The 19,584-nt window shown below is 40.5% G+C and overlaps 1 protein-coding gene across 8 annotated transcripts in view; it reads left to right on the top strand.

The window, feature by feature from the left end:
- The window catches only part of PLPPR5 (phospholipid phosphatase related 5), a 103,232-nt gene that overhangs the window by 43,702 nt on the left and 39,946 nt on the right, over positions 1-19,584 (top strand). The window contains exons 6-7 of one of the 8 annotated variants that reach the window (XM_075425001.1): positions 12,943-13,023; positions 16,126-16,724. The exons of 2 other annotated variants lie outside the window; for them this stretch is intronic. In XM_075425001.1, the coding sequence (XP_075281116.1) occupies positions 12,943-13,023; positions 16,126-16,185 (141 nt within the window). In that variant the 3' untranslated portion in view covers positions 16,186-16,724. Of the gene's footprint in view, positions 1-1,838; positions 2,263-6,696; positions 10,495-12,942; positions 13,024-16,107; positions 16,725-19,584 lie in introns of those variants that run through there. 5 more of the 8 variants (XM_075424999.1, XM_075424998.1, XM_075425005.1 and 2 more) reach the window with 5 other exon arrangements.

Here is a 19,584-nt window from a genome sequence, read left to right as displayed (position 1 = left end):
GCTTTCACCCCAACTATCTTCATCCTCAGAATTAATGAAAAGAATGAAAGCCAAGAAACCTCATCACTCACCCATCTGCTCCTTTTTCTCTCCTGTCTCTGACCTTTTTCATATCTTACAAGACAATTCATGTTTCAGTTAGCTGGCACTCTTCTAGAGAGGAGGCTCTCTTCCTACCACAGTCAAGGTTAGAGACTCATGTTCTTTTGCAAGAATTACTGGGAAATAGCGATACTCTGTGTGGAAGAATTTATTTAAACCTGGAAGAGTTTAAAGTTCAGCTTCTTCCAGTGCCATCACAAACTATTTTTTATATTTTCTCTTTCAGGGGATGCTGACATTATTTCATGCTAAAGTCACCAGAAATTATCCAGGGCTTACAGAGGGCTCATACACATCTTGTAATAGCTGCTGACTCTCCTAGCTTTTTTTTTTTTAAATATGTATTGTAGTTTTGAAAAAATCAAATACAAAGGTAACATGAAGCATTTTAAGACCAATTGAGGCAATAGATAAAATACTGAGGTAAGAGATTTTAGCAGGAAGTGTTGGGTTAGGAGAGGCACTATGGTTCATCACCTGTGGAATGAGATGATTACTGTGTCTGATTCTCAGTGCTTTCTGTAGCTGTTCAATATTACTTGTTTGCACAGTGGGTTGTTTGCAGTGCTCTGTTTGACAGCTAAGCTGCATTTATCCCCAAAGTCTCTGCTTGACATTCCTTCATAGTGCTACTTCTGTCAGCAATGTCCAAACCACGTTCCCAAACACAGTCACCGTTCTGTGTTACAATGAGATTTCTTATGCTCCACCCATAGGACTGACTCTCCAGCATGACTGAACTAAAAGCAGATAGTTTAGGGTCTCTCTCTCCAACACAGCCATTTCTGAAATTTAATGCTGATAAGTATTTGGAATTCCTCTCACAATATGTGACGTTCTTGTTGCCTGTCATACCAATTGCTAGTGACTATCAGGGCTAATTGTCCCAAAAATCTTGTTGAGTTTGACACTATAATTCTTTTTCTATTATGTATGTGACAAAGGTAATGGTGGTGATAAGACATTTAACAATAATAAGTATAGATAATGCAGTGGATTCTGGTGGTATTTTAAGATTGGGGAAGCTTTCCCTTTCTGTTTTTAAGGTATAATATTTTTTCTGTTTACTCCATCTTGATTATTCATGAGACATAGAACAGCTTCTTCACAGTGTCAGGTCCCTGGGGCTCTCCAGGGAGACTGATTGCCAATCATTGAGCTCACAGGCTAAAAGCAAAATGTAAAGATGTTTTAGCTCATCATGCTGTGGGCGAATGGGGAAGAGGGTTGCTGTCTCTTTCTGTTGCCTCAAAATATTTTAGTTGAGAAGTATCCAAATACTGTTGTGCTTGGTGTCCAAAAGTGTGCCCAAGTATCTGTATCCATATAGTGTTTTAGTACATGTATGTGTATGTCCAGGATGGCTTGACAAGAGTCCATGTGCTTACATTAGCTTATAGGGAGGTTTTCAGATTTCTGTTGTCATAATGGTTCTCTCTTGATAATACTGTATGTTAAAGGAGATATAACACAACAATGTTTCACACACAGAAACACATGCCCAGGAGAGGCAGCTCATAAAAGACCATAAGAAATTTTGTTTCTGTGTCAAGCATTTGAGTTTTCATTCATGTCCTCTCTTCTGCTTAAATCTACTTCTGAGGGATTGTACAAGAATTATTTCTATTTGACTGCAAACTGTGATCACCACACCTAATGTTCAAACAATATAGTACTTGAATACAGGAAATGGAACAATATATTCAATGTGACCTCCTCAAATATACGTGTTGTAGGTGTTACAGAATCAAGGTGTTAGTAACAATCAAGAAGATCCTTTGCAACGAAACTCGCTCAAAGCACACATCATTAGGTTCTTCTCCTGGATATCAGGAATGGACCGTTTTGAACATCTTCATAGAAGGCAATAAACGTATGTGCGCAAGAGCGCACAGGAGTGTTTGCATGTGTTATTGAAGCAAAGGCAGATGCAGTGTGGCGGCAGCATTCTGTGCAGGTCTGCAACATTTTAAATGGAGAATTTCACTTGAACTCATTCTTTTCTCTAAAAATGTGATTCATCCAGTAAAAGCATAAAATATACTTTGCTGACCCAGAGAATTGTATGATAACATCTTTATTATTATTGTATGATAAACTATCATTTGCCTGAACTGCTACAGTAGTATTTTTTTATTTCTTGTAACAAAGTCCACTGTGTGAGGGACTACAAACAATTTTTCAAATTCCTGTTTTCAAAAATGGAAAAATCTTTTTTAGGATGATCACTGTTTTTTGATATTTCTAACTGTATTCATAAGAGCAGAACAAAAAATAATTTAAATATTTAATTTAAATATTTAATTATATAATGAAAACTGCAAACAACAAAAAAGTTGTCACGGATTTTTTTCAATGCCTTAACATTGTATAATTGCTTATAAACAGAAATTAATTAAAATCTTAACAAAAGATAGACAGTTATGGATCTTTTCCTGCCAGAAGCCTGCACTCAAGGCTTAGCCTTTAACTCTTACTTTTATGTTAGTGGTGTGAGAGCACAGTTATGAAGCATGCTTTGTTCACGTGATGCTGATACTGTCAAATTAGAATGAATAATAGAAGAACTGGCACGCCTGTCTGAAACTGCTGCGGTTGTGCAGACCCTCAGCATATTCTAATTCTTTTGAGTACGGTAGGAAAAATCATTTCTCATGGAGTTGGAGAAGCTGAGGTCTTGTGCATGGTTTTTTGCTTGTCTCTTGCATCTGTGTGAATCTGTATGCTGACGGTGGTTAGTATCTCACACTGAACTTTGTCACAGTAAATCTAAATGGAAGTAGAAGAGCATAGTAAGAGAGCTGAAATGCAGTTATTCAAGAAGAATGCTGTTTAATTTTTTGTGCAAAGAGTCTCAACAAGGCTTATTTGTAGTTTTGCCTGAAATGATAACGTATGAAAAAGCATGAATACCCAGACAGTTGCATGAATCTGTGTTGGTGATTCTTGCCATCAGCAAGTAATTAGTTTTGACCTACTTATGAATCACCCTGCTGAGTCCATTGGAAATGAATTGACACGTCTTCACTAGGGTCCAAATCGATAGCTCTGCGATTGGTAGCTTAGCAGATCTCTCTGAGGGTTTACTGAGGAAAGGGGATTTTCTTCTGTGTTATTATATCCCATGGTCTGCATGTCCTTCCAAGGATGGTGACCTGCTCATTTTGGAAGTATAGCTGGCAGGAGTGTGAACCACAGTTATTCGGTCCTGAATTAACGCTACATGAAAAAGCATTTGGTTCTCTGTGTCACAGACAATCTGTGTCACTTGGAGAAAGAGGTAGCACATAGCAGGACTTGAAAGAATTGATTGGAATAAATAATGAGGATTTTTTTCCTCTGATTCATCATTTTTAAACCATCTTACTTATCAACAAAGTGAATAAATTTAAACTGATGCTAGTTTAATCTGACAGAAAAGTTTTCAGGTCTAAATAGGGAAAAAAGAAAGTAAATGCTGTGAAGAAAATCTCATAATAGCCTTGCTGCAACTCCAGAGTAACTGAGGTTACTACAGGCCGGTCAGCCTCACCTCCATCCCGGGAAAGATGATGGAGCATCTCATTCTAGAGGTCATCATCAAGCAAGTGGAGGAAAAGAAGGTTATCAGGAGTAGTCAGCATGGATTCACCAAGGGGAAATGATGCCTGACCAATCTGATAGCTTTCTACGATGGCATGACTGGCTGGGTAGATGAGGGGAGAGCAGTGGATGTTGTCTACCTCGACATCAGCAAGGCTTTCAACACGGTCTCCCATAACATCCTCCTAGGGAAGCTCAGGAAGTGTGGGCTGGATGAGTGATCGGTGAGGTGGATTGAGAACTGGCTGAATGGCAGAACTCAGAGGGTTGTCATCAGCAGCGCTGAGTCTAGTTGGAGGCCTGTAACTAGTGGTGTCCCTCAGGGGTCAGTACTGGGCCCAGTCTTACTCAACTTCTTCATCAACGACCTGGATGAAGAGTTAGAGTGTACCCTCAGCAAGTTTGCTGATGACACAAAACTGGAAGGAGTGGTGAATACACCAGAAGGCTGTGCTGCCATTCAGCGTGACCTGGACAGGCTGGAGAGTTGGGCAGAGAGGAACCTGGTGAAGTTCAGCAAGGGCAAGTGCAGGGTCCTGCACCTGGGGAGGAACAACCCCATGCATCAGTTGAGGCTTGGGGCTGACCTGCTGAAGAGCAGCTCTGTGGAGGGGGACCTGGGTGTCCTGGTGTACGATAGATTGACCATGAGCCAGCTGTGTGCCCTGGTTGCCAAGAAGGCCAATGGCATCCTGGGGTGCATTAAGAGGAGTGTGGCCAGCAGGTCGAGGGAGGTTCTCCTTCCCCTCTAGTCTGCCCTAGTGAGGCCCCATCTGGAGTACTGTGTCCAGTTCTGGGCTCCCCAGTTCAAGAAAGATGAGGAGCTACTGGAGAGAGTCCAGCGGAGGGCTACGAGGATGGTGAGGGGACTGGAGCATCTGTCCTATGAGGAAAGGCTGAGGGAGCTGGGCTTGTTCAGCCTGAAGAAGAGAAGTCTGAGAGGGGACCTAATAAATGCTTATAAATATCTTAAGGGTGGGTGTCAGGAGGATGGAGCCAGACTCTTTTCAGTGGTGCCCAGAGACAGGACAAGAGGCAACGGGCACAAACTGAAGCAGAGGAAGTTCCATCTGAACATGAGGAAGAACTTCTTCCCTCTGAGGGTGACGGAGCACTGGAACAGGCTGCCCAGGGAGGTTGTGGATTCTCCTTCTCTGGAGATATTAAAGACCCGTCTGGATACGGTCGTGTGCAGCCTACTGTAGGTGACCCTGCTTCAGCAGGGGGCTTGGACTAGATGACCCACAGAGGTCCCTTCCAACCCCTACTATTCTGTGATTCTGTGATTCTGTGTTTCTGAATGTATCATCTTTCCTGTACAGAAAGCAGAAGATGGCCAGCTAACTAAAATGCTTTGAAATGTAAATGTTTTGGTTTTTAATTAGGAAATCTAATTTTGCTTTTCTTCTGCAGCATCAAAATCTGGAAACAATGACATTTGCTAATTTTTTTTTACTGAGTACATTTTCACAGAAAGTTGCACACTGATTCTTTCTTTTCTTTTAAAAAATCTGCAGGCTATGGTTTAATCATTGTTATTTTTTTAAAATATATTAATTGTATTTTGAAGAAGGATGTACATAGGTGCGTACTATTTGGTAGTGTTCTCTTATGAAAGCTGTTGTAAAATACAACAACAACAGTGCTAGAGCTAAAACATGTTTTGTAGGGGAGGGGGAAAAGAACTCTTCCTCCTGGAGTTATGGCACGGAGAGAGAGGGAGAAAAGCTGCCAGCCTTGTTTGAAGAGGGGGAAACTTCTAAATTCCTTTTTGTAATGTGAAGATCAAAGATGCCTGCCTGATTCCCCCCCCATAGAGTGATAGACAAATACCCAGTTTAAAGAAGGACTGAGACGTACAAACTTGCATGGTGGCCACTGTTTCTCTCCAGCACTTTCTATGGTGTGTGATCAAGGATTTTCTGAAGGACTTTGAACAACTTCCCTTAAGCAAAAAAAGGGAGATCTATCCCACTGTCTGTGCATTATCTACATCCCCACTCCTCTTCAGCTTACACCTCCTGTCTTCTGACATTGGTCCACCTGAGGGGAGGTGATGAGAGAAATCTGCAGTGTTTTGCATGGTATTATTTCCCTCTGTGCATTTTTGTACTGGGGAACAAACACGTGGCTTAACATCAAGATTCCCTTTATTAATTTTACACATTGCATGTTTTATAAAAAATGGTGGCAGTCAAGGGTACTATGTGCCTAAAGGGAACGTACAGTTCCTTTGGATCCTGCACATCACTGTGCAGTTCAGTCTTCACCTTCAAATGTTTGCAGAGGCACTTGCTTATGTTAGAGCATGAAAAACTAGCAAAGCTCTATGGGATGCTGCAGTTTTACTATGTAGAGTCACATGTAGTATATTCACATCCTGAAACACATCTTTGTGTTAGTAAGAATCGTCCCATTGAAGGAAAGAGGAGAATAACCTTGCAAATGAAGAGGACACTGTAGTGATTCTGAAAAAAGAAATTTTGAATGTGAGTTCTCAGCTGCTGAATGCAATTTTGTTGTGACATTTCACTACTTGATTCTGTGCCATCGAGTTCATGGGGAGCAATTAATCTTTAAAAAAGGCAACATTAAAATTGTATTAACACTGAAATAGAATATTGTAGTCTGTCATAAACTGTCATTTTAATTTCTAGGAATTTTGCTTTAAATTATGAATAAGGTAGCAATAAAAGTACAGCTAACTCAATTGTTCACGTTGATACTTATTTTTAAAAACCCCATCTAAAACTAAAATATTTGAGAACCATCGCACCTAATTATTTTGTTCAGCATACTTACATATCCAGTCTTTCAGTGGTTAACAGAGAATTGCTGTGGGAGTGAGTGAGAGCACTGCAGTGAAAACCAGTTTTATTTACATCTTCCTGCAATAGTCTCCAAGCATAAGGCTTCCTAAAGCACAAGAGGCAAAAATGTTCATAATGGCGATTGATGTCTGTCTGTGTGGTTTCTGGGTTTTTATCTGCTTGTTTTTCCTTTAACTCGTAGAACCACATCACGGCCTTTGCAGAAGTCACATGATGTTGATGCTGATGTATATTCACTCCATTGGACTTCATCTCTTTTCACAGCCCACACACGATAATTGCAGTGTATCAAAAATAAGAAATTTTTAGAAGTCCTATATCTGACTTGATTTTTACATCATTAAAACAATACCAACATTTTGAAGAATTCTTAAATGTTAGAATGTCACTTTACTTTTTAGCAAAAATAACTGTTTACTTTTTGATGGAGTGGGACAAACTGGGCACTTATTATATATATCTGACAATACCCTCTATTTCGGCTTCTCATTGTTTTTAATGGTTCATGTACCTATTCCATCAGTACTTCATATTTTGACTTGACTTTGATTTTTAAAATCTACATTTTTAATTCAGCATGAACTTGTTTCCATTTGAGGCGATTTCAGTGCAGAAAAACTACAAAAATATTACGTTTGGTATGAAAATGCTGTTTGCACATTGTATTATGCTGTATTCCATGTAAGATATCATTCAGACAGTATGTTATATGTAAGACTGGTGCTTCTGCTTTTGAAGAGAAAAAAATGCCAATTTTTACTGTAATAAGTATTGTATCATAATTAAAAGTTTATTTATTTGGATATTTTCCTGACATAATTGTAGTTGAATTGTTGTTTTGTAGTTCCTGAATGTCTTAGATGATATATATGTATCTAGGTTAAAAGAAATTAATATAATGTAGACAGTTTGATCATTGATATATTCTTTATTACTAACAATGTCCCATGAAAGGTTAAGGGCTCCATTCTTAGCTCAGCATATCTGAGGGAACCTGTGCTATTCATAAATTGTTTAAACAAATTATTCAAGGAAGCTTGCATCTTCTCATATTTGTTGTACACCCTGATATTGTGCTGGGAGAATGGGTGCTAAGATAAGAAGAGGGTCGCTGGCTTGGTGAGAAAAGTGCGTTTAAGTTTCTACTCTCCATTTGCGTGTTGGAGCACTCATGAGAAAAAAAAAAAATGGCTTCATTAATTTTCTTCAGCCTAAGTGACAAGGACAGGCAGACTTTCTACAAATCTTTCTATCTCTGTTTGTGTTTCAGGGCCATATTCTGGCAAAAAAAATCCTCTGTCAGTCTGTGCGGTGTTGACGAATTGATTTTTCTTCAACATCAGGCAATGTTATCATATCTCCGTTATCGCTGTGAATAATCAAATTGAGCCTCCCCTTCAAAAGACAGCCTTGCTTGACTATTCATGGTGAAGTTGTCCTACAAAAATTGAGCACCAAATGGGTCTGAATATTGTAGATGCTGAAGATACTCTTAACATCTGCCAGAAAGTTTTCCTCTGGCAACAGTTGATACAACGCTAGCACTATAGACACATTAAGTATAGTAATGTTCAGTGCAGGCTGTTGAACATTCTAGGCCTTAAATTTTCCATAATTCAGTGTATTTCCTGTGCATTAATCATTGTTAGAACACTTCTGAAACATAAGGCTGTAGAATGAGGTATATATTTTCTGTGATGAATGCTTTCTCACATAGTAATCCAGTGACACCTGCTTTTTACATTATATTTTAACCTCTGCTTTCACTAAAATACAACTACCTAAACAGCACTTGGCAAACAGGGCAAGGCCAAGTCATCTTTGAGTGCAATAGAGCGTATCTCACAAAGTCATTGTGCTAAGCTGAGAATTAGAGAATAAAGAAATGCATCAGTGACAAGAAAAGTCCTAGAATAGAGCCCTTAGCTACAACAATGTGACTTAGGTGATTGAAAATCCACCTTTATTAGACTATCAGCTGTGTTTACAAAGTTGTAGTAGATCCAAAGTTTGTTTCACCATGTTAGGCACACTTACCCTTCTCTTAGTCTAGCTATTTAGGGTCCAAGGTACTAATGTTTTATCTGTGTGCAGATTTAAATGAAATCTTCACTCATTTTTGCATGGTAGCAAACCTGCATTTTTTTATATCTGATTTATAAGATTACCAAGAGATTCTTTTATGTTAAAAGAGATGACTCTTTTTCAGTGTACTGTATATCATCAGCTTGTAACTGGTCTCTTTCTCTCTCAGGATCTTTCCCAGTCAAATATTTGGGTGAAATTTATCATATTATCTCTGTGAACCAGCAGTGAGAAAACAAAAAGAGAGACACTCTGCTGTATAATGTATTTTTAAATAAAATAATTTTTCATTCATATGTAGTGTATTTTTTTTTTAGATATCTGCTCTAGGTATATTTTGGTTGATAGTCTACATATAATGAAATGTTGATTTTAAGTTGACTGCATTTGGTGATATATTTTCACAATTAACAAGGAATCCCCACAGTTAACTACCTTCCCTTAGAGGTGGTTCTGGTGAAACTGAAAAGCAGGAGAGGAAGAGCTGTGTTGCGGAAGAGTCCACAGCCTGTTGGTGAAGGACTTTCCCCAGGATGTGGACCAGCCAAGCTCCAGACCCTACTTTGATTGATTTTCAGAAAAGGCAAGAATTTACATTTCCCACTCTCTCCACTACCCTGGAGCCTGGGCCTTCACTTTTCAATTCTGGACCTGAAGAAGCTTTCAGCAGGACCAGTGTGCCAAAACAAAAGTGAGTTGGCATTTTTCTGACTCAAATGTCTTCTTGGTGGTGTTTTTTTTTTTAAATCCCAGTGTGGAGCCTATGACAAACAAGCATCATCTCTTATTCAGGGAATATTCTGGTCCAGAGTGGTTCCTGATAAAAACACTGTGGTTGAACCATTTTGGGGGTTTTGAATGCAGGTGGTTTTATGATCCTTGTGGACCTTTTCTGCCTGTACTTCAGTTAAACAGCTCCACTCTATTTATAAATGAGACATTTAAGAAGCATCTCTAATGCTATATGCTGCTGTGTTCCTAAAAATGGAATTCATAAGGCATATGGAGACACCAGCTGGGCTGGTATCCATACCATTTTAGATTCCCTTATATGTATTCTGCTGTTTGTTCGTAATTGTGAACTGCGTAAGACATACGGTGATATCATCTGGGCTCACATCTCTTCAGCTTTTAAAAATGTTTGTTTCAACAATATGTATTAAAAGAGGATAATGTTAGTATTTTTCAGCTGCAATTTTCTTCACTGTTTGCTGTTGCCTTCTAATTTTGTTGCTGTCCAAGATCACAGTGAGTGTGACAGCCCATCTGCACATTACGTTAGCAGTGAGCTTTTTATACTTTTCTGAAGTCTAATTTCGGTATTTCTGAGGCTTGCCATGCAGAAAGCAGAGTGCACTACATTGTAGGAACAGATAACCTGAGTCTGTTTTCACCAAATACATCCCTGGCCACCTGCATAACCTTGGCCTTAGGGACACTCAGGAGCATTTACAGGCAGAAGGGCTCCTCCAGACCTCTCAGCCCTGCAGCACCTCCTTCCAGGCACACCAAGAGTGGTTTCACCAGGATCTGTCTTTGACAGCTGACTCTACCCCAACACACCAGCCTTTCCTGCTGTACACCAGCGCTTTTGGTCTCCTCTCAAGCACCTTTAAGAAACTGGACAGATCAGGCAAGATACCATACTCTCACCCCGAATTGTTCTACAAGCATGACTGCAGCTGGAGCCAGTGGTTGCCTGGTTCTCACTTGGACAAGTGGAAAGCCAAATGAATGGAGACCTATCATGGCTTCAGCTTTTGGACTTCTCCACTTTCTAGGCCCTTTGGTTTTCAAGGACTTCCAGAAAGGAAAGGAAAGCTTCATAGTCTGTCTGCTGACTCAAACCTCTTCTGCATGCCTAGTGTTGTGCAAGCTTTACTCTTGGTATTGGCCATCAGGGACTTTCCATTAAAACAGTGTTGCCTTTTTGTCATCCTCTCCTGTGTGAGGATTGCTGAAAAAGCTCCTTAGGGTTTCCAGGCTTGACCTGATGTTCTGGGAAGAGGAAACAGTGAACATCCCCAAAAGACTCCTGTCAGGGTGGGAATTGGAAGCCCTAGTGTGACTGTGTGATAAGCCTGGTTGTTTCCTCAGCACTCACTGAGTTGCCGTGCCAAGGTATGACTCTAATAATTTGCTTTTGTTACTAAACTGCCTGTATTTGCTACATCAGGAAGCCTCAGTCCATTTCCAACACAGAGGGTTAAGTACTTGGTTTCCTGCTCAGTACTGGAGCTAGTTCTCTCTCTGTAGAGAATCCTAGGAGGTGCAGCATATCCTGCATGAACCTGTCCCCAGTGTCTGATCAACACTATCTCAGACAAGTTGGTGGCAAGATAGCTGTCATTAAGGCTAGCTTCAAAGACGCTTAGCTCCCACTTGCCTGAAAAGATATCGAGATCCAAGCATGTCTGATGATCACTTAAGCTGGAAGCAATATAACCGGCTAGTGCCAGGCTCCAACTACTCTTTTTCTGAAGATGATGGTGACATCCAGTTCTCTGCCTGTCATGTCCTTGAACTCAATTTCTTCTGTTCCAGTTGTCATCTCTTGATACCACATTCTGCTGTGAGATAGGATACTCATGAGGTGTAAGGGGAGAGTGGCTGTGTTCATTGACAGACCATTTTAGATAGCCTTACATGTCTTCTGCTCTTGGTCTGTTATCACTAGCTGTGTAAAACATTTGGAAGTTAATCTAATTGAATTAGGACAATTCAATTATGAATAAAAGTATACACCCAGAGGTTTTATATGATTCTAACTAATCCACAGCAAATCTCCAGCTAATTCAGATGAACTGGTCTGATTTGTCCCATGTGTGGACAAGTCTTAAGCCCTTTTTTTCACAGAGGAGCTCTACTGTTGTAACATCTTCCCCTAGAGATTACAGCCAGAACAGCATGCAGCAGCCAGCTTCCTGAATTGGTCACATCAGCGGAATAATTATCTCTAAATTATTCACCTGCTCGTGGCTTTATTAGTGGACTGGGTGCAGAGGACTGCTCTTGTGCTCTGAAAGGGATTAAGAATGGGCACAATGGTAATCTCCAACTGCGAAATTACTGAAGCTGTTCTCTAAGATGGGGGCTTCAATAGAGGCCCCAGTAAAGAGTTTTAGTCCCCAAAATGAAATTCTTTGCACCAGTGTGCTGATCTGACAATGTTCAGATCTAAATAAATAAATAAAAGTAAGAAACCAAGCCCTTTTCATGACAACTCTCTCCCTAAATAACAATGTTATGCCTAAATACATACTCTCTGCAGCTACAAGGAGCTTGTAGCCTTGCTGGCAATCTTTAATGTGGTTCTGAATGTGAGATCCTTCAGTTGTAAATTCCTAGGATTGCTCTGAAGTAGGCAAATAACACTAAAAAAGAGAGTAAATGTGTCTACAACTATAAAAGAAAAACTAAAGAGCTACAAAATGAGAAGGGGATGAATTCCAGAAGCGGGGAAAATGCCTTCTTATCCTTGTTAGCAAATGTGTCAATTTGAGGTAGACATGCTATATTTTTCTAACTTAAAATATCAATACTTTAGTGGATGGCATTTCTACTTTTTTTAAATACTGCAGTAGAAGAGAATGCTGCTCGTAGTCTGCTGTTTCTGCTAAGAAATCATCTGCTGCTTCATCCTCTTTTGCTACTGTTGCTTAAGGAAGCAGCTACTGTTCCTTCTTTAGCAACCTCTATTTATACAGTAGCAACTGACAACTTAAAGATGTTCTATTCAAATATTCTAAAAATAAGTCTGATGTGATGAGAATGAAGTGCTTATTTAGGAAAACAAAAGAAAAGCCCTTTTGGCTCTCGTCGAAGAAAGGGGACTAGAAGCTAATCGTAGTAGGAAACACCAGAAGTAAAACAAGACCCTTGCCTTTCAGCAATACTTGGCATTGTTGTCAAGACAAGGTGACAGATCTTTTTTGAGATTAATGCCCCTCTTTTTTTCTGAGCAATAAAAGAATACATTATGTGGATGTAGTCTTGGAGCATATAGTCTTCCAGAGAGAAACAGAGAATTTCCTTGTTTTGGTATTATATTTATTCTATGGAGTCACACTCAAAGATGGTGAACACCAGCACAGAAGAGGGAGAATAGAAAGACTAAACAAACTATATATTGTCAATGGAAGGCGAGAGCTTTTCCACGCTGAGTCTTTTTAGGAAAGAAACGAAGTGGGTAGGGAGTTGATGTCAGCTGATTATGTGACAGAGTCATCCTGGGTCTCCTGTGGGAATGTTGCCTTTTTATAATGTGTACATTTCAGTCAATTACCATTTTGCTTAGAAGAACAGATGATCACAAGATGTTTGATCTTTTGTTCTTTGTCAGATTAAGAGAAGTCAGTACTCGCACGGCACTGGACTGCTTTTTATTTGCTGCCTGATCACCTGCCCTGCCTGCATATTTAAGGTAAAAGGCTGTATTCTGCATTTTTGAATGAATAAAATGGAATTTTTCTTCAGGAATCTGGTGATCTGCATGTAGAGGTTAAGAAAATATCTCTCCTCTGTGTCATCTCTTTTGAAAATTGGGATTGTAGACGCACTTCTACCTGTATACTGCTATAAACCTGAAACCAAAAGCTTCTCATAGTTGAGGGGAGGAGTCACCTGTACAGGCTTAGTGGAAGAGCCAGCTTCTACAATCCTGAACACTGTGGTGGGAGATACCACAAGGTTTTGGTCACCTACAAGGCTTTTTGTGACCTGCTGGATCTCAAGTGTGTGATTTGAATTTCAAATGTACCACTCACTTCACTATGATTGTGGTTTTAATTGGAAGGAAGATTTCTGAGAAATGTACATGTCAACACAAAAGAGAACAGTACTAAAACTTTCCTCTTCGTCCTCACTGGTCTTTAGTATACCTGCTCCTTTTGTTATATGGCTCTGTGCTCTGTCTTCACTTTTTCACTCTGCTTCTGGCATTTGTCTTTCTCATTAGATATTACATATTACTGTGTCAAATTGCGTTATAACCAGCAAATGTAGTTGGACTTAAGCCTTTGTCAGCATAAAATAGATTTTTCAGGTGCAAATATGAATATGACAGTATAAAAAGGTGGTGGTGTACCAGTTATTTTAATGGGAGTGGAGCAACAGCAGAAAATGAGATAGTTTCATAAAAAATGGAGGGGTAAGGACAATTTGATAATAAACATAAGTGAGATAATCTAAGCTAAAGGCTTAAATCTGAATAGAAGTGGAATTTCAAAGGATATAATATGACTTTATAGACAGTGGATGAGAATTTCCTATACAGCTGATGAAGCAAACGGATCATACTGGATTAATTCACAACACTGCAGATCTTACTGATAGTGGTCTGAACAGTTGTGTTTACAGGCACAAATATGGCCTGAACTGGTGATGAGTCACAAACTAGTGGGAAAGCAAAGATGTGCAAGGCTGTGTGTATCATGCCTTCTGCAATATAGCAGAAAAGAAAATTGGTTAAGAAAGGACTAGACACTGCTGTTGTCTATTCTGGTTTGTGTAACTCCAGGTGGGAGACAGGGGGCTTGTTCCAGATTTAAACAGGAGACCTAGTGGAGGGTGGGAGGGGTGGTTTTGTATCTTTTTATTTTTTACAAATCAGACCATATGTTTGTTAATTCTTTCAAATACATATGGTATTTGGGAGCAGCACTCCAGATATGACAAACGGCCCTTTCCAAAGCAAGCTTGTTATGTGGAGCTACTAAAAAAATACCATCAACAAAGATGTACGGGAAAAGGAAAAAACAGGAAAATCGCAATCATCATCACTCCCCTTCAGCCACCTTGTGTCCTCCTGCTTTGAGAGATCCCCTTTCTGAAAATCATACCCCACCCTATTCAGGCTTGGATTTAGACCTCAAATATAGGCCACTCAGTGTGAATCCAGTACCTCCTGTCCTTCTCATCTCTGCTTTGCTCTCACCCCCACACCAGCCTGCACTTACAGCTCATTAGCAAGGCTTCAGCCACAGATTTTGCATTAGCTGTGAGGAGGACACAGGAGAGCTGCAGCTTCCCTGGTCACTGCTGTCCTCCAGCTAGAGCTGAGGTACACAGCCTCGGATAAGATAAGATACCAAATGTCTTTGGCAGGACAGCACACTGTGGGAAACCGGACCATGGTCTTGCTCATCTTAGTGATGAGTATTTGCACATTTATGTTGATATTGTTCTTCCTGACAGACCTAATTGTGACAGGAGGCTGCGAGCTTGCCTAGATCAGTAGTTAGCCCTGGAACAGGGAAAGGCTTTTTCACCTGCCAGATAGAGACTGGAATTATCATGTGAATTTATCAGCTCTGTCTCCCAGAGACTTTAAGACATCCTGGCATAGCCCTTATCCTGGATAGTATGTTATCAGAATAGGCTTTCAGTTTGTCGTTTCTTATTCCTTGAATATGAGATAGATGTGATTTCCATTCATTCGCTGTAACAGATGCCATCTTTTTTTCATATGCCAGTTTCTTATTCTTGATTACTTTTTGTACTTATTCACTTTTCCATATTGGTCTTTTATTGCTCTTATTACCATATGGCATAAGGAGCTTTGCAGCATACATTAATCTAGCTTAAAAAATTTTCCATTTTCCTTCAGTGCCATTCCTCTCTGCTGAGTTTTACACTTCAACAGTGTTTAAGTATGTCATCTTCCTCATTGTTTGATGTTGGTTCACAGTTTAGCATTTGGCTTAGAATATATCATAGACAAATAGATAGCTTTGCCTTGCACTTTTGAACACCTAGGCTCCCTGTGGCAGTGGTGGAACTATGACATTCTGCCAGTTTGTGCATTATTGGATGTGAGTGCTGGTTTCAGTGCAGAGGTACAGGCAAGGTAATATAGACTTCCCAAAGGCAGGGAGAGACCTCCTGGTCCAGGCAGTGGTGGCCTTGTGGCCCGCCTGGCACAGTCACTCATGAGACTGAGGAAGCTCTGTCACAGGCCAGTGTGGTCCTTTTTGGAGCCCCACTCTCATGCTCAGTGCTATTGTCACAAAAACAGCTGTATTTTGCGGTTTTGCCTATACACTTCTCGTTCCTATCAGCAGGGTCAAAGTGGATTAAGTAATGCCAGAAATACTCAGGGCTCCCTGACATTTTTTCATTTTCTGTTGTCTGCCTCTTCATGCAAACATACAACATGCTGATATGTCAGTGCATGTATCACCCATCATCTGTTTTCACATCTGTCCTTCAGACACAACTGACCATGTTTTTGGCAAGGAAGCAACATAATGACTCTCTTCCCTTGTCTTACTCGCTTCCTCTAGTGACTTCCCGGCTACTGTTAGTCCCTTTAACTTTGGTTCTGTTTATGATGATTGTATTTGCTTTCTTACTACAACTCTGGCTGCAAGTGTGACGTGATTTATATCTATTAGACTATAGATTCTTTGCACTATGAATTGTCTGTGTCTGGGTCTGCAAGGGACCTCATAAAATGGAATTTTCATCCCAAATGGGACCTTTAAATGTCATCTGTAATCTTCTATAGACATTTTTATCTGTCCAGGAGACATTTGGGATCCCACTGCTGAGCACAGTATCTGCAGACCTGGAACAGTGGATGTAGCATTGAGGTGCTCCAGCCAGCCCGTGAACATGAAAGAACAGGCCACGATATAGGAGGATCTTTTACACTTCTGAACTGTGCTGCTGATGACTTAAAATTGAGATTACTGTGAAAGGGTTAAGGCATGAAAACAAAAAAAGGAGGGAGAAATTTCGCTAAAGATTTTAAGACCTATTTAGGTATAAAGATTCTGAAGGGGAAAAGTTGCTTACTGAAGTAACTAAACATATCACATGAAAAATTACAAAAAAAATTCCACCGAAAAGGAAACTTTCCAAATACTTTATCGAAGAAACCGTATAAACACAAAGAAATGCAAATAAATTTCTGCTTTTTTTCTGAGACTGAGTCTTTTGCTGTGCCATCCTATGCAGGAAATTCTAGTCTATGATCAGTCTACAAAAGTATAAATTGCCTGTATTTACAGACTGTATTTATATAACAAGGATTTGTTTTCTGACCTGCTGTTCCCTGAATGGAGGTCATCACGATCACTATACGCAGTCAAGTGGAGTTTTGCTGAATACGGGTGTGCAGCCAGGACAGGCAATTTATAGGCAGTTTGACTCTAGATGTCAGAGTCCTGATGTTTCTTGCTGCTCATTTATTTCTGGAGAGGTCTAGGAGAAGGATTTGTCAGGTGGAGGCTGAGGCAACATGGTGAAAGTAGTTCTACAGCTGTGCAAGTGCTAGCTCAGCATTTTGACATAGGGCTCCATTTATCAGGTAAGGTACTCTGCCTGACAGGACTCTGTAGCTATGAGAAGGTGCTATAGGAGAATTCACACTCATCATTTATTAAAGCAATTGGTCATTGTGGTGTCTAAAAGCAAAATCATGGTAAGAGACCTTTAGTTCATCCTAGTATAGTCACCTGCTCCCTGCCACAGCTGCCCAGCCCACGGATATTTCTGAAGCACTTGGGAGATTCCAGAGAAGGGAAAGTTTGGTTTGAAGGAACTTAGGGAGTTTAAATTTTTTTTCTCTGTAGTAGGTGTGTTGTGCATCTTTTAGTACCTCGCCTCAGTTAGCCTAATGAACCAAAGTCTGGGGAGTAGAAGTGCAGTGTCCTTCGAATGGAAGACCTTGGCTTGAGCTGGCAGATAAGTAAACCCTTGAGAATTAGTGGGAGACAGTAAAAATTATTGGAGACCCGTTGAGTTTCCTTGAATGATTAAGAATTAATGCATTTCTCCTTTCTGTTGATTTACTAGGTACTCCCGTGGCAGAGACTAAACATAGAAGAAACGCTTAAAGCAATATTTCCTCGAAACAAAAATACCATATAATAGTTGTTTTATTTTCCTGCGTTCTGATTTCTTTCACCTGACAAAATTCTAAAACAATTAGAAAAAACACTGAAATATATGCTTGCTTATAAGATGCTTAAACAGATGTACAAAAATGGCAGGTGATTCTGGCTTGCTGGATGTCGACCAATGTGGTCACCCAAGTAATTAGAACACATTGCAGTTTGACTAGTTTTTTAGCCAAAACAGCTAATTTGATTCTTACACATTAGTTTTGATAGAAAAGGGCCTGGTCCCTTGGCTGGTCTTCGCTGACTCTAATTAAAAACTGCTCATTGCCCTGGGCAATCCACTCCTCAGGAAACTTGCTCTTTTGAGCAGCAAAGAAGCAGCTGTTAGAAGTGATAATTGCTCTTGTTTCCATTCCTCTGTTCTCCTGGTCTTCAGGTCTCAGCTAGTATCAAAATAGCAGGACAACAGCAAAAATAAGATCTGAGCCCGTCTATCTCTTCCCCTATTTTTCAAAAATGGTATTGTAAAGGTCATCTTTGGTGCAGATATAAGTTTGTAGCTGTGTCATGTTTCCTTTTCTAAATGGTGTTTAGTCTGAGTTGTAGTCCAAGATCTTAGCCATTTTGGTGAGATCTGTAGTACATTTTGTATTCTGGCTAACCTCCAAGTATATTCTGCCTGGCTTAATTTACTCAGTGCCACCAACAGACTGATGCAGTTTTCACTCCCTGTTCTTCAATTAGGTGTAGTGTTGCAGTGCACCACTGAAATAGCCAGTCCAAGGTAGTCACTGGGCACAAATCATAGTGGCTGAAGAGGCTGGCTGTCCTGGGGCCTGGTGTCAGCCTGAAAGTCTTAGATTTTTGGCTCTATGCAGAGGAATATGGTTGCATAGGATGCTGAGCTGTGGTAATAAATTACTGTGGGACAGAGACAGCAACGGGCTTCCAGACATGCTAAGGAGCTCAGCTTGAGATTCTGGATTTGTCTCAAGCTCTTGATGAGCTCACTGGACACAGCCAGGAGGGACTGAAAGCAGTGAGTGCCTCATCACTGGCTTTGTGGGGGCAGAGGCATCCCAAACAGTTCTTGCGGAACAGATTAGCCTGGAAGGATTCCGAGGAATGAGAAGTATAAAAGCAGAGATTATACCTCCTTCCAGCAGGGTGGTGGAAAAGGCAGGCCACGAGCTCACCCTTATAGCATGCGCCCTGGCCACGGACATGGCAAGAAACGCTGTCCCCCATGGAGTGGCCTTGCTTCTTCCTGCTGGGGTGTTCGTGTTGGCCGCAGTGCTGGTGCTGCCCAGCCAGCTCGTTAGGCCGTAAAATAAACTCTGCAGCAGTCAATTTCGCTGGGCCAAGAAGAGGTGCTTATATACCATAGCTGAGGGATTGGCTAAAGAGTCTGTAGAAATCAAATGTCAAATGCTTTAGCTTGCAGCGGGAGTTCCGTGGATTAACTTTTGGGTGCCTTTGAAAAGCACAGCCTGTGCTATTAATTTGAGAATTTTAAGTGGCAGATTCGTGGATGCTGAAGAGCCCTTTCTTGAAATTGTAGTTGGATTTTTAAAATCTGTTAAGCACCATATTGGAATATTGCTTCTGAAGCAAAGAGATCTTCATTTTTGCCTCTACTGTGTATTAGGAGATCTCCCACGCTTACAGGGCAGCAGGAAAGAGCTATGCAAAGTTCAGGGTGGGAAACCTAGTCCTGCAGCATACAGCCATCATGCACTTAGCTCATGTTATTTAGTAATATTTTTGTCCCTACTTGTCTTTGAATAAATCAGAAAGAAAACAGCATAAGGCTTAATTTGCCAGTCCCTCTGGAGTTGACTTGAAACTTCCAGTTTAGATGAACATCTTTTGGAAGCAGGTGAGAAGAGAGAAGAAAAAGTTGAGAAACCTGAATTGTTTGGCCTCTAGGCTGAGGACTGGATGTTTGGGTTTTTTAACATACATTACCTGTGAAAACCAGGGCAAGTCACTGGTAAGTGAATGCCTGTGACTCATCCCACAGCTAGGGAGCGGACATCTAAGAGAAGTTACTGGGGGATGGATGGCCCTTCAGAGGACGGAGAGCCCTTTGTGCTTTGATTGCTCACATATTGCAGCATGGATGATCATTGGTGTTT

This window comes from Opisthocomus hoazin, chromosome 6 (genome assembly GCF_030867145.1).
Source record: "Opisthocomus hoazin isolate bOpiHoa1 chromosome 6, bOpiHoa1.hap1, whole genome shotgun sequence".
Lineage (NCBI taxonomy): Eukaryota > Metazoa > Chordata > Aves > Opisthocomiformes > Opisthocomidae > Opisthocomus > Opisthocomus hoazin.
This window is presented reverse-complemented; position numbering and strand designations above follow the sequence as displayed.